Consider the following 15,872-nt stretch of genomic DNA (forward strand, 5'->3'; position numbering starts at 1 on the left):
TCAATATCCGCAGTACCAAGAATAGTGCCTGGCAAATGGTAGATGCTGAGTAAATATTTGCTGAATAAATATTTGCTGAATCCACCACATTCTAAACATGGCTCTAGGTGTTCCAGGGGATATAAAGGTGTTTAAGACCCAGCCCTTCACTTCAAGGGATTTCTGGCCTCATTGTGGTAAGGTGAGATTGGCAGGGGAACAGAGGCATAAATAAGACACAGACACAAATTACTAACTAAAAAGTAGATAATGTTAGGTACTTTGAGAGAGATATAAATGAGTATTTAAAAAGGGGGTTAGTGGATGGAACTGGAGAGTGTAATGCTAAGTGAAATAAGCCATACAGAGAAAGACAGATACCATATGGTTTCACTCTTATGTGGATCCTGAGAAACTTAACAGGAACCCATGGGGGAGGGGAAGGAAAAAAAAAAAAGAGGTTAGAGTGGGAGAGAGCCAAAGCATAAGAGACTGTTAAAAACTGAGAACAAACTGAGGGTTGATGGGAGGTGGGAGGGAGGGGAGGGTGGGTGATGGGTATTGAGGAGGGCACCTTTTGGGATGAGCACTGGGTGTTGTATGGAAACCAATTTGTCAATAAATTTCATAAAAAAAAAATAAAAAAAAAAATAAAAAGGGGGTTAGCATAACAAAAGTGTCCACGAAGAACAGGAAATTTGAAAAAGGCTTTTACAAATAGGTAGGACTAATATTCAAAAAGAAGATATTCCAGGATGAGTAGCATAATGTGCAAATGCTTGTGGGAAAGAAAAAAAAGGTCAGTTTGAACAGTAAGGAGTTCCTTTTGGCTGGAGTGTGGATCATGCCAGGAGAGTAATGGGAGACAAAACTCTAAAAGTAGGAGGCACTGTATTTTAAGGAGGCCATTGACTACAAGGCTATGCACGTTGTGATTTGATGAGCAACAGGGAGTCATTAATGCTCTTTAAAAAGTTCATTTCAGAAAAACATCTGATGGCATTATACATAATAGATTAGGAAAAGATATGGGATAGGGAGACAAATTCAGTTAATGAAGGCCTGAACTAGAGTAAAAACAATGTGAATTTTAAAAATGAGATGGTTGTGTTAAATAATGCAATTGCAGAAAATAGTAATAATATCAGTTATAACTCATGTGTTTATTGGGCACTTATTATGTACCAGACACTATGCAAAATAGATTCCATACAATAGCACAATTAATTCTTACACTGACTCTATAGGTTAGGTACTATGATTATTCTGATTTTACCAATGAGAAAATTAAGGATCAGAGAGGTTTAGTCATATACCCAAGGTCACATAGCTATTAATTGAAAGATCAGAAATTTAAACCTTGGTCAGTCTACCTTCTAAACATACATTAATTTCCCCCACAGTATGCTATTTCCCCCTTAGAAACTTGTTTGGAAGTGGAGAATGAGTGACAAAGAGTCAATGCCTCCAAGACTTTGAGACAACCTGGGAAAATATTGATGAACTTAATAGCAATAAGGAAACCTAGAGAAGAATCAGGTTGAAGTTTTGAGAGATGATAATTTTTGTTTGGGAATGTTGATTTTTATATTCAACTAATTTTTATTACTGTGACGATTTCATTCAACTAATACTGAGAACTTACTTTGTGTTTTGCAGTCTTTGGTTCTAGCATACAGCAAAGTAGAGAAAACATAAGAATCCCTGTCTTCATGGACTTTACATTCTAGTAGGGAAAATATATAAAAACAAAATAAGTAAAAAAAACCATAAGGTATGTTAATTATGAATGAAAATGAATAAAATAAATACTGAAAGGAGATGCGGAATGTTGGAAGAGAACTGCTGTTTTAAGTAGAAACATCAGGGGAAGCCTCACCAAAAGGTAACATTTAGGTAAATATCTGCAGGAGATGAATGAATGCAACAAGTAAATAACTGGTCTAAAGCATTTCAGGCACAGGGAACTGCCAATTCAAAGGCTTTGAAGTAGGAATTTACTGGTCTGCTCACCTAACAGCAAGAATGGCAAAGTGGCTGGAGCAGAGGGCAAGAGAATATTAGGAGGTGAGCTTGATATGTAACGGGGACCAGATCATGTAAGAAGATGTAGGCCATTGAAAAGAACTTTGTTTTTTCCTCTGAGAGAAAATGTCATTAGGAGATTTTTTTCCAAAGAGGTGACATAATCTGACAAGACATATTCTGAATAAATAGTAAAGATCACTTGCATGTGTTGAATTTTGAAGTGATAAAGAAATATTCAAGAGAAGAGTTCTTATGTATAGTTGGAAAGAGCTACAGCTCAAATGAAATCCAGAAGAGTCATTGGTCATGATAGGGAAGACGGATGTTCAATAAAGGTTTACTGGACGTATATTTGTATAAATTTCTAATCTTTATTCAGTGACATTAGAAGATAGTGACTTCTATATAGTTAAAAGGAGGTTGGAACCCCAGGCTTTTGATCAGTCTGCCACCTGATTTGGCCTGTCACCTATCCAAAATCACTACCTGTGAAAATATTACAAAGACGTATTTCAATTTCAGAGCTAAACAACCTCTAATTTTAATTACTCTTTCAACAATAATGCTTTACAATTGTGTTTCCTTGTATTTTATAACACCATGTTTCTATTTTGCCCTTAACTGAGAAATCTCAAGTATTTAACCTCTTCGGTATGATGCATAGTTCATATTTTACATCAGGTCTTTTTTTTTTATATATATATGAAATTTATTGACAAATTGGTTTCCATACAACACCCAGTGCTCATCCCAAAAGGTGCCCTCCTCAATACCCATCACCCACCCTCCCCTCCCTCCCACCCCCCATCAACCCTCAGTTTGTTCTCAGTTTTTAACAGTCTCTTATGCTTTGGCTCTCTCCCACTCTAACCTCTTTTTTTTTTCCTTCCCCTCCCCCATGGGTTCCTGTTAAGTTTCTCAGGATCCACATAAGAGTGAAACCATATGGTATCTGTCTTTCTCTGTATGGCTTATTTCACTTAGCATTACACTCTCCAGTTCCATCCACATTGCTACAAAAGGCCAGGTCTTTTAGTTAAAGTGAACACTATGTTTTTGAACAAAATGTGCTATTTTTCTTATGAAGCAATTGAGGCAAAATAAGAACAATAACAATTCCTTCAGGGGCTGAATAAAGCACACTTTAAGCCACATGGATTTGATAATATAAAGCAGAATGTTTCATAATTCTTATTTCACTTTTGTTCTTCCCACATATCTTTAAGCCAGTTAAATCCTCCTGGATTTCAGCAGCCTTGGGGCAACTATCCCAGTTCCTAAGCTAAAATTTATTTACCTCAGACAAAGTTCATGAGTCCCAGTCGATTCAACCACCTTGGAACTTGGACTCTCTCTACTGGTGCTATGTTTTGTTATCTTGGATAATTAAGAGGTGACTAAATGATCCATGTCAATGAACTATTTATAGAGAGGCTGATTTGCAAAGACGTGAATGGAGCCAGAGTGTTTTATGCTAAGCGAAATAAGTCAGTCAGAGAAAGACAAATACCGTATGATTCCACTCATATGAGGAATTTAAGAAACAAAACAGATGAACATATGGGAAGAGGGAAAAAGAGAGAGGGAAACAAACTGTAAGAGACCCTTAAAGATAGAGAACAGAGGGTTAATGGAGGGAGGTGGGTGGAGGATGGGCTAAATGAGTGATGGGGTATTGAGGGCAGTTGTGTTGAGCACTGGTTGTTGTATGTAAGTGATGAATCACTAAATCACTGAGATTAATATTACACTATATGTTAACTAGAATTTAAATTAAAATTTGAAGATAAATAAAATAAAGAGAGGCTGGTTTCCCACTTATTTTCAGACATATGAGAAGGATTCCTGCCAAATCAGTGGCCCCTAAAATGGTGGTTCAATGAGAAATGCTCGGTCAACTATATCTTAATCATATGGGAAACTTTTAAAAAATACAAATTTGGGGCCTTCTATAATGAATCAGAATCTCTGGAGGAGACACCAGGAAAGCTGTGGAAAACTGTATTTTTTTAACACCATCAGATGAGTCTGACAATGTGATTTGTGACTCAATGGTCTAAATCAGAGCCCCTCAAATTTTAACATGCATAATAATCACCTGTGGTTCTCATTAAACTGCAAACTGATTCCAAAGGTCCCAGGTGGGGTCTGAGAGTCTTCCCCATTTCTAACAAGCTCTCAGATAATGTTGGTTCAGTCACAGACTACATTACCTCTCAAGTTACTTCTAGCTGTGCTTTCCAGTGATTCTAAAGTACCTTATAGAAACTGGCTTCTCACCCTAACTTCAGAATTTTCCATTCAAATGAATAGATTTTTGTATACATAGCCTTTTTCTTTTTTTGCAAAAAATGCAGACAATAATTGGCTTATTTGTTTTTTTCATTTGCAGTGCTGCCTTTGTTTCCCAATTTTTAACTTTCAACACATAACTGAAAAACTCTCAGAAAGCTGATCTATCCAAGCTAATCATCTCTGAAGAATTGCAGACTCATTCAGTACTAAAGCAAATCTTTCTTCTATGTGAGCCCAAAATAAGGAAAAACAGCCTGTCAAACACCTGTAAAGAGATGGCTATCATCATATGGAAATTTGAAGAGCTTCTATGTGGCACATTCATGATCCAAATGGGAATCAACTGTCATGATATCCCAGAAGGCCTTATAACAGAGTAAACAAGAGGGAAAATTATAACAGCTTGTCACCTGTGTTTGCACACTAGACTTCAGTGTAGTTACTATAAAAGAAGATCCAAGGAAAATATGCAGATAGTTCTTTGAAAACCCCAAAATTATGTGCAGGGGCTCAGACCAAAGCAGGAGAAAGGAAGCTATTTTACACTCACTCTGTACAACCCATTGATAAGTCTTTTAGAAAGAGTAGCAGTTGATTGTGAATTTATGTTTTGAACCACCATTTGGCAAAGGTAGTTGCTCTGGAAAGAAACATGCCTGCAAATGACACTTGTGCTGTGCCAGATGGAGACAATGGAGATTTTCGATATTTTATCTATGCAGTGACATACACTGTAATTCTTGTGCCAGGTCTCATAGGGAACATATTAGCCTTGTGGGTATTTTATGGCTATATGAAAGAAACCAAAAGGGCTGTGATATTCATGATAAACTTAGCCATTGCTGACTTACTACAAGTTCTCTCCCTGCCACTGAGGATCTTTTACTACTTGAATCATGACTGGCCATTTGGGACTGGTCTTTGCATGTTCTGTTTCTACCTGAAGTATGTCAACATGTATGCAAGCATCTACTTCTTGGTCTGCATAAGTGTGCGACGATTTTGGTTTCTCATGTACCCCTTTCGCTTCCATGACTGCAAACAGAAATATGACCTATACGTCAGCATCGCTGGATGGTTGATCATCTGCCTTGCCTGTCTGCTCTTTCCTCTCTTCAGAACCAGTGATGACACTTCAGGCAACAGAACCAAATGCTTTGTGGGTCTTCCTACCAGGAATGTCAATCTGGTCCAATCTATTGCCATGATGACCATTGGTGAGCTGATTGGGTTTGTCACTCCTCTTCTGATTATCCTTTACTGTACCTGGAAGACAGTTTTATCACTGCATGATAAATATCCTGTGGTCCAAGACCTTGGGGAGAAAAAGAAAGCCTTGAAGATGATTCTAACCTGTGCAGGAGTATTCTTAATTTGCTTTGCACCTTATCACTTCAGTTTTCCTTTAGATTTCCTGGTCAAGTCCAACAAAATTCAAAGCTGCCTAGCCAGAAGGGTGATTCTAATATTTCATTCTGCTGCCCTCTGTCTTGCTAGTCTGAATTCCTGTCTTGACCCAGTCATATACTACTTCACCACTAATGAGTTCAGAAGACGACTTTCAAGACAAGAGAGCATCCAACTCCATGGAAAATCCTTTGTGAATATATGAAGTGAATTAGCGTTAGCAATTTTATCTGTGAACCTAAGACACAGAGAGTATTTGCTTGGGCTCATCATAAGCACTTAGTTTTGCTGCAATGGACACTGAGTCTTGGTACTTAGAGGCAATGTAGTTGTCTATTTATTATAGTAATCACAATTTATATTCAAATACAATATTTTTATTGTATTTTAAGTAGGATGAACAACATGTTATTCTGTGAAAACAAAGTGGTATAAACATGGAATCATTTTTATCTTTCATGTGTGATTATACAGTAAGGTTTGAAGACTTAAATAACTATTTCCTACATTTAAGTGTCATTATTAAACATCATCTGACACACCTATTCATAAAATGAATATTCAAACTCAAGCTTCTGGTATGTTTAAAGTAAGAACAGGAAACAAATACACATACAGTAATTTCTATGACTGTATAAGATGCCATATTGAATCTACCAGGTCAGATACCTTGCCAAAATACATATGATGTGACCCAAATTGCCTCTATAGGGCCAGAACAGATCCTATAAGTGACAATCACAGTTCTGGTTCTCTTGAACTATTTCTAAAGAACACCTATGGAAATGTATTGACCTGCCTAGAAGAGAGAGTTTCCACCATGCTTCTAGACTAACATTGAATATCTCTGACAGTTTTCTGGTCCAGTTTTACCCCAGTCATACCATTGTGAGGCCTGCACAGCCTACCTCCCAGCAGCTGGGGAAGGAGATTCATCTTTTGGGAAAAAGTGCAGAAGACTAAGAATAGTAATTAAATCTGAGGTTTTAAATATTATAGTACTTTGAAATATGTTTTAACAAAAATCTCTAACTTTAAAAAGTGATTTACTTAAAATCTGTGCACTATATAATAAAGACACATGCTACTACTCATCTGGAAGGAATGTGGGAATCAACCAAGGGCTCCATCATATTTTTATAAAAAGGAGTTGTTTTATGCACATAATTATGATACTAATATGATTGGAGGAGAAACTGGTAAAATCAAAATTATTTCTAATATCTGAGAGGAATGGAAGATTTTCTAATGTTTTCTCTGGACAAGTATTGATTTTGCATGTACTTTATTATTAAAATAATAACCTAGTAGAAAACACACTTTGTGCTGCTAAATAGTGTATTTATATCCTAATTATTCATTGCAAGGTACATATTTTGATGTGTTAAATGAGTTATGAATGAGTGTTAAGTTGTGTTTCAGAGACTGTAACTATCTCTGTCTGGTCTGTTTTCTTTAAAGTGATTTATTTTTTAATATAATTTAGTGTTGTAATGGTATCAAAAGTAATAATTTTATGAGTACTTATAATGGAAGAGTCTTACCTATACTATATTTCATTACTACTTTTTATGTTAGAATGGATTACACTTCTTAGGGTCATTTTGGGATACCAGAGACTTCATTTTTTTTAATATAATTTATTGTCAAATTGGCTTACATACAATACCCGGTGCTCATCCCAACATATTAATTTCACTTTAAACATATTTATTTTTTTCTAAAAGGGAAGGAAAATCTTTCTAGAACATTACTACATTTCTTAGAGGAATGGTTGAAGGGGTTAGAGCCCATTTATTAGGTGGTCCAGAAGCCGTTGCAGGTAATTTACATCATGCAAAGAGAGGACAAATGTCCTGTATTCTTATGCTGCTTAGCTAGGACCACCCAATAAATCTGATCAATTTATTCATACTGAGATGCTAGTGAATAATGTTGGCATAGTATGAACTTGCCCAGGGATATCTGAATCCAAGGTTTAGGGATAAACTTTTTAATGGAAGGATGAAGGACACTGAAGAAAACTGGAGGGGAAGATATTTTTAAGAAAATGGATTTTACATCAGTGTCTTTCAAATTATACACAGTAAATGATCACTTACTTTGCTTACCATAATGGGGATGCTAAATTCTAAGAAATATATCCACAAGAATGGTTATCAGTTTCAGATCTCTGCTTATTTCCTTTTCCTTTGGAATTTATGCCTTCCAACTCAGTACCTGATTTCCAGGAGAAAAACATTGCTTTTAGGAGTAGGAGAAATGGAATAGAATAGAGACCCCAGAATTGGACCCACAAATGTATGGCCAACTAAACTTTGACAAAGCAGGAAAGAGTGTCCAATGGAAAAAAGTATAGTCTTTTTAACAAATGGTGCTGGGAGAACTGGACAGCAACATGCAGAAGAATAAAACTAGATCACTTGCTTACACTGTACAAAAAAAATAAACCCAAAATGGATAAAGGACCTGAATGTGAGGAAACCATGAAAACTCTAGAGGAGAAAGCAGGAAAAAAACCTCTCTGACCTCAGTCACAGCAATTTCTTGCTTGACACATCTCCAAAGGCAAGGGAATTAAAAGCAAAGATGAACTATTGGGACCTCATGAAGATAAAAACTTCTGCACTACAGAGGAAACAATCAACAAAATTAAAAGGCAACCAATGGAATGGGAAAAGATGTTTGCAAATGACACATCAGACAAAGGGCTAGTATCCAAAATCTATAAAGAACTCACCAAACTCCACACCCCAAAAACAAATAATCCAATGAAGAAGTGGGCAGAAGACATGAATAGACACTCCTCTAAAGAAGACATCCAAATGGCCAACAGGCACATGAAACGATGCTCAATGTCACTCCTCATCAGGGAAATACAAGTCAAAACCACACTGAGATACCACCTCACCCTGGTCAGAGTGGCTAAAATGAACACATCAGGAGACTATAGATACTGGTGAGGATGTGGAGAAACGGGAACCCTCTTGCACTGTTGGTGGGAATGCAAACTGGTGCAGTCACTCTGGAAAACAGTGTGGAGGTTCCTCAAAAAATTAAAAATAGATCTGCCCTATGACCCAGCAGTAGCACTGCTAGGAATTTACCCAAGGGTTACAGGAGTGCTGATGCATAGGGGCACTTGTTCCCCCAATGTTTATAACAGCACTTTCAACAATAGCTAAACTATGGAAAGAGCATAAATGTCCATCAACTGATGAATGGAAAGAGAAATTGTGGTTTATATACACAATGGAATACTGCTTGGCAATGAGAAAGAATGCAATCTGGCCATTTGCAGCAATGTGGATGGAACTGGAGGGTATTATGCTAAGTGAAATAATCCAGACAGAGAAAGACAGATACCATATGTTTTCACTCAAATATGGATCTTGAGAAACTTAACAGAAGACCATGGGGGAGGGGAAGGGGAAAAAAGTTACAGAGAGGGAGGGAGGCAAACCATAAGAGACTCTTAAGGACTGAGAACAAACCCAGGGATTGATGGGTGGTGGGGGAAAGGGGAAAGTGGGTTATGGGCATGGAGGAAGGCACTTGTTGGGATGAACACTGGGTATTGTATGGAAACCAAATTGACAATAAATTCTGGTTTTTTTTTTTTAAAAAAAAAAGGAGTAAGAAAGATGTGCTACTGCACCTGACATTCAAATGGCAGCTTCTTTGTGCTTCTTTTTTTCCTTGAAGAATCCTCTTTTTGAATCTCCTATTTACTAATTTCTTGGTTCAATGAAATCTGGGTGCAAAAAGTAAGCACCCTCAACCTCAGTAATATACAATTCAAGATAAATAAGCTCAAATTTCCCATATAAAATGTTTTGAGTTCTGATTCCAAAATATACACAGAATTATTCCAAAAACAGATATTTTGAATATGGAATGACTTCTGTATTATTATTGCTGTCATTATTGTTTTTTTATTATATTCAAATGGTTTATGTGTTTTCATTATCAGTTAATTACTCAGCTAATTCTATTAACCTGTAATTCCATACAAAAAGAGCTCCTACCCTAGGAACAACAGATCGAGCTACCTTGATCTGAAAAAGTACATAAGTGGAACTTTGTGCAACTTCATTATTATATCATCTTTTTGTTTTTACTCTCAAGACACTGTGAAATTCTTGCACTTATAATTTATTTACATTTGTAAGTTATAAGTTGAATTTTAATAATAAAGATAGTCTCTGTAGTTACATAGAAATTTTATGCCTCCAGAAGTCAATGTATATTTAGTGACTTTTTCAGAAAATGTGAAACTTAAGGATATTTTTCTGTATTCTCATACACATAGATAAGTCCCATGAGACTTCACTCTTCCTTTCTCTCACTGGAGAGGTGCATTATATTCTCAGAAAGATGAGGAACTTCCCCCATCTTATTCTACCCCTATTTTCCACTTCTCCCATAGATTGATTCTTTACTATCCACACCTTATTGAGATTATTTCTATCCCTCACTTGTTGACCAAGTCTATTTGAATAACTTACCCTATATTTTCTAGAATGCAGTTTATGGGCATAAGGTGAGATGAGGTGACAGAGGAAGTGTTTTTTCCTTAAGTCTTACGTGTTGTTAAGATGACAGTCTGATTTTTTGTGGATTGGCAGGAGGAAAAAAACACCATATTCCACTGTCTTCGTTTACTTTTCCAAAAACAGATATAAAAACAAACAGTGACGACAGTATAGTTGCTGTTGGCCCTTGTCTCATCTTAGTTCTTTTTCTTCCTCTTTAGCAACTCCCTTTTTATTTTACCTATATATATCCCTAGTGCTTTGGGGAGACCCAGGTATCTTCTGTAATAACCAAGTTGTTAAGAATTTCATTTTGGCTGTTGCAGAAATAATTTCCTAGGAAGTGTTAAAGGCTTTTCTAAGGAGAAATTTCTGATGTTTTGGTAGACATGAAGAAAATAATGGGACAAAAATATGAGATCTGGCCCATGCTTCCAATGTCCTAAAATCACATATACATCTTCTCTGTGCCTTCCTACAGCCAGGCCAGAAGTAACTTCACTGCCTTCACTGCCATATTTTGGGGGGAAGGAGTGAAAGATAAAACTCCCAAGTAAATGTGGTTCTTTTAACTTATTCCTCAGTTATAGAAGATGTGATATATGTTTGGGGAACAAGGCAATGTATTGTAACTTTCTTGAACTTTATTGACTATTTTCTCAGCAGAACCATTTCGTGAACCTTAAACACTTATTTGGTTTTGCAAAGACCATATTTTTATTCTATTGTTTGTTGACTTTTATTTACCTAACTCTTTACTACACATCTGCTATGTCATCTATAGACATAGCTTTTATTTGATGGCTTACATTTGTCTTCTTAGATCTCTTCAAAGAATAATAGAACTCCCCTTGGCAGTGGGGGCTGTTATTAAGCCTCTCACCCTGACCCAATTGTCTTCTTTTTGCAAGAGCTTCATAAGCAGAGTTGAGAGACAGACAGGATTTTTGCTCTTCAAAGTTAGATTTTGGGCATAATGGAAAGACTTTTTTCAGCCCTTTCCAAGCAATATTGAATATTCACAACCTATTCACTGACAAGTATCATTCATACTTTTTAAAATCCTAATCTAATAATAAGAAAAAATAAATTTTAAAAAAGCAGCTTGAAACACTAATGGTCCAAGTATTGGGCTCATTCAAGTATTTCATTGAAGGAACACATGAAAGAAGTAGCCTTATAACCTCCTCACCATGCTTGCATAAATTCAAATATGTAATACTAGGTTAAAAATGGTGTGAAATCACAGTGGTGTCTTATGTCACTAAGTTTAACCTTTTCACTTAGATGAATGTGTGTGTGTGTGTGTGTGTGTGTGCATGTGTGTGCGCATATGTCTGTTTAACTATGGAAAAGTTCAAGTATTTTCAAAAGAAGAGCAATTAGTATAATGATCCCCCATGTACCTGTTATTCAGTTTCTAACAACATCAACACATGGCCAATCTTCTTTTTCTCTGACTATACCTATTTTCCCTACCCCATATTACATTAAAGTACACTTCACACATTATGTAATTCCATCGTTAAATATTTTAATAAGTTACAGTACTATTTATTTTTTAAAGGATTTATTTATTTACTTTTGAGAGAGAGACAGTTTGAATTGAGGATGGGCATAGAAAGAGGAGGAGAAAGAGAATCCCATGCAGCCTCCATACTATCAGTGTAGAGACTGATGTGGGGCTTGAACCCACAAACCATGAGATCATGACCTGAGCCAAAGTCAGCTGCTTAACCAACTAAGCCACCTAGGTGCCCCCAATAAGTTATAGTACTGAACTATTCAATATATGATCAAAAAAGGTTAAATAATAAGACTGATTTAAGATGTTTTCAGTAATGACATCAAACACTAAATTCAAACAAATATAAGAATTTCCTTTTGATCAATATGAGCAGTTGCCAACTAAAATAAAAATGTTTATTAACCTGGCTCTCTTTTCCTTAGATGTGCCTTCTACTGCAGAAGTGTTATGGAGACTTTATCTTGCAATGGTATCCTTCTTATATGAAGGAGAAATAAAAGTTTCCCCAAACAAATGCTGAGGGAGATCACCACCACTAGAACTGCCTTGACAGAAATGTTAAAAGTTCTTCACGCTGTAATGACGACGTTAATCAGTGACAGGAAAACATGTGAAAGTACATGAGACACTGGTAAAGGTGAAAAATAGACAGTCAGACTTAGAAAACTGCAACTCTCTATTAGGATGAGGTGTTAACCCCTCAACTATAATAATGAAGTTGAGGGGAAATAAAGTAATAAAAATACCTATAGCCACAATATATTTACAAATACATGGAATAAAAGAAGTAAATTATAAAATCAATAATATAATAAAACTGAGACTTTATAGCCATTCAAAGATAAGTTCATGTCAGCCTAAAGTGGGCTGTTTTATCTATTAGACATTTTAAATAATGTAAAAGGTAACCACAAAGTAGAAACCTAGAGTAGATCCACAAAGACAAAGAAAGGGGAAACAGAGGATATCACTATGGAACTTAAGGAAATTACAAAAATATGCAAAGACAATAGGAAAAAGAAACAATAAAAATACAAAACAATGAAAAATTAGTAAGATGGTATTAATAAGTCCTTATATATCAATAATTATTCTAAATATAAAGGGATTAAACTTACCAATCAAAAGGAACAAAATTGCTGGATAAAATTTTTAGAAATCCAAGTATATGCTGCCTAAAATAGGCCAATTTCAGATTTAAGAGCACATACAAACTCAAAGTGAATGTATGGAAATAGATATGCCATAAAAGTTTAAACCAAAGAAAGTAGGGGTAGCTATATCAGACAAAACAGACTTTAAGCCAAAAACAGTAACAAAAAACAAAGAAGGTCATTATATAATGATAGAAAGATCAATGCATGAATAAGATACGGCCATTATATATATATATATATATATACCCAACATTGGAGTACCTAAAAATATTAAACAAATAATAACAGACCCAAAAGAAGAAATAGACAAAACAATAACAGTAGAGAACTTCAATACTTCACTTTCAAAAATGGATAAAATAGGGGCGCCTGGGTGGCGCAGTCGGTTAAGCGTCCGACTTCAGCCAGGTCACGATCTCGTGGTCCGTGAGTTCGAGCGCCGCGTCGGGCTCTGGGCTGATGGCTCAGAGCCTGGAGCCTGTTTCCGATTCTGTGTCTCCCTCTCTCTCTGCCCCTCCCCCGTTCATGCTCTGTCTCTCTCTGTCCCAAAAATGAATAAACGTTGAAAAAAAAAATTAAAAAAAAAAATGGATAAAATAATACAGAGAGGAAATCAACAAGGAAATAATGGACTTGAATCATACATTGCATCAAATGGACCTAACAGACATGTATAGAACATTACACCTAAACAAAGCAGAATACACATTCTCAAGGGCACACAGAACACTGTCAAGGATAGATCATATAATAAGTCTTAGCAAATATATAAAAGACTGAAACCATACCAACTATCTTTTTTGACCACAATGATTCAAAACTAGAAATCAACATGAGGAAAGCTGGAAAATCTAACAAATATGTGAACACTAATCAGCACTCTCCTGAACAACCAGCAGATCAAAAAAGAAATCAAAATGGAAATCAAATATATTTAGAAACAAATGAAAAGAAAAACACAACTTACCAAAACCGATGGGATGGCATAAAAGTGGTTCCAAAAGGGAAGTTAATAGTGGTAAAATGTATATATTAGGAAATTAGAAAGATTAAAAATAAACAACCTGACTTTACATCTAGAGGAATTAGGGAAAAAAATCAAATTAAGCCCAAAGTTAAGGGAAAGAAAAAATAAAGATCAGAATGGAAGTAAATGAAATAGTAGAAAAAAAAGATCAATTAAAATAAGAGCAATTTTTTAAAAGGATAAACAAAATTGAGAAAACTTTACCATGCTAAGAAAAAAGAAAGATGACTCAAATAAATAAAATTAGAGATGAGAGGAGTAATCATAAGTGACACTACAGAAATACATATTATAAGAGACTACTATGAACGACTATAGCTAACACATTAGATAACCTAGATGAAATGGATAATTTCCTAGAATCATTCAACCAGAAAAAAAAATAGCAAGTATAAACAGACCAACAATGAGTAAGGAGTTGAATCAGTATTCTGTGCACTGTTAGTGAGAATGGAAATTGGTGCAAACACTGTGGAAAATGGTACAGACATTCCTCAAAAAATTAAGAAGAGAAATACCAAATGACCCAGTAATTACACTACTGGCTATTTACGCAGTAAAGTTATGCAAAGATAACAAAAAGGCTAATTTGAACTTTAGTGTTTATGGCAATATTACTTACAATAAACAAGATCTGGGAGCAACCTAAGTGTCCACTAATAGCGGAATGGATGTTAGAAGGTGGAGTAGAGACAGTAAAATAACCTCTAGACTGAGAAGTCATTTTGAGACCAAAAGAAAACCCAAAAAGCAAACAAAACAAACAAACAAACAAAAAACAATGCAAGTCAGTCCATACTGTTTACAGAATTTTATTCAAGGTGACTTACTAAAGGGTAGATGGGGCAGACAGATGATCCAGCCACACTACACAGCTACTCTCTGCCAGAGTCTGGACCTTAATCCACAGCTTTCATAGGGCAAGGGGCATTGTGGTAAGGTCAAAGGGTAATCTAAAATAGCACCTTCTTTTTTAAAATGGGTTTTATTTTTTTAAGTTTATTTTTTTTGAGAGACTGAGACAATGCAAGTGGAGGAGAGGCAGAGAGAGAGAGAGAGTCCCATGAAGGCTCCACACTGCCAGTGCAGGGCCTGATGTGGGGCTTGAATCCACAAAGCTGTGAGATCATGACCTGAGCTGAAACTAAGAGTCAGATGCTTAACTGACTTAGCCACCCAGGCACCCCTAAAGTGGTACCGTCAATGCACCAGTCATTTCTACTAGTTATCTAAAGTGATGCCTTCTGTGTGTCACTTTAAAGAATATCAGAACAAGCCTTCTCACATTGCATTCGGAATGTACATTAACCTCCAAGGGCCCTAAACACACAACCTTGAAGGAGGTCATTGCATGGGCATAAACAAAATGAAGGTCCAAAGATGATGGAGTCAGTGTTTTCAGCAATCTTGAAAAAGATATATACACACATACACACAGATGTGGGATAGATAGATGATAGATAGATAGATAGATAGATAGATGATAGATACGTAGATAAAGAATCGAACATTACTCAGACATAAAATAATGAGATATTGCCTTTTGTGACAACATGGATTAACCCAGAGAATATTAAGAAAAATAAGTCAAAGAAAGAAAAATATCATATGATTTCACCTATATGTGGAATATTAAAACAAATCAAATGAACAAACAAAAACATCAAAACAGAAACAGACCCATAAGTACAAAAAACAAACTGGTGGTTGCCAGAAGGGAGGGAGGTGGGGGATGGGTGAAATAGGTAAAGGGGATTAAAAGGTACAAACTTCCAATTATAAAATAAATAAGTCATGGGTATGAGAAGGATAGCATAGGGAGTATAACCAGTAATATTGTAATAACATTATATGGTGGCAGATAGTAGCAACATTTAATCATGGTGAAATTGTGTAATTTATAGAATTGTCATATC

At 35.8% G+C, this 15,872-nt stretch overlaps 1 protein-coding gene across 4 annotated transcripts in view; it reads left to right on the plus strand.

Moving 5' to 3' along the window:
• The window catches only part of GPR174 (G protein-coupled receptor 174), a 31,246-nt gene extending 24,249 nt beyond the window's left edge, over positions 1-6,997 (plus strand). For 2 of the 4 annotated variants that reach the window (XM_032592112.1, XM_032592113.1), the window contains exon 3: positions 4,400-6,997. In XM_032592112.1, coding sequence (XP_032448003.1) covers positions 4,955-5,914 — 960 coding nt within the window. In that variant the 5' untranslated portion in view covers positions 4,400-4,954 and the 3' untranslated portion in view covers positions 5,915-6,997. Of the gene's footprint in view, positions 1-1,638; positions 2,689-3,034; positions 3,401-4,399 lie in introns of all 4 variants that reach the window. The other 2 variants (XM_032592111.1, XM_030305322.1) reach the window with 2 other exon arrangements.
• Positions 6,998-15,872: the final 8,875 nt, after the last annotated feature.

Source organism: Lynx canadensis, chromosome X (genome assembly GCF_007474595.2).
Source record: "Lynx canadensis isolate LIC74 chromosome X, mLynCan4.pri.v2, whole genome shotgun sequence".
In the NCBI taxonomy this organism is placed as follows: domain Eukaryota; kingdom Metazoa; phylum Chordata; class Mammalia; order Carnivora; family Felidae; genus Lynx; species Lynx canadensis.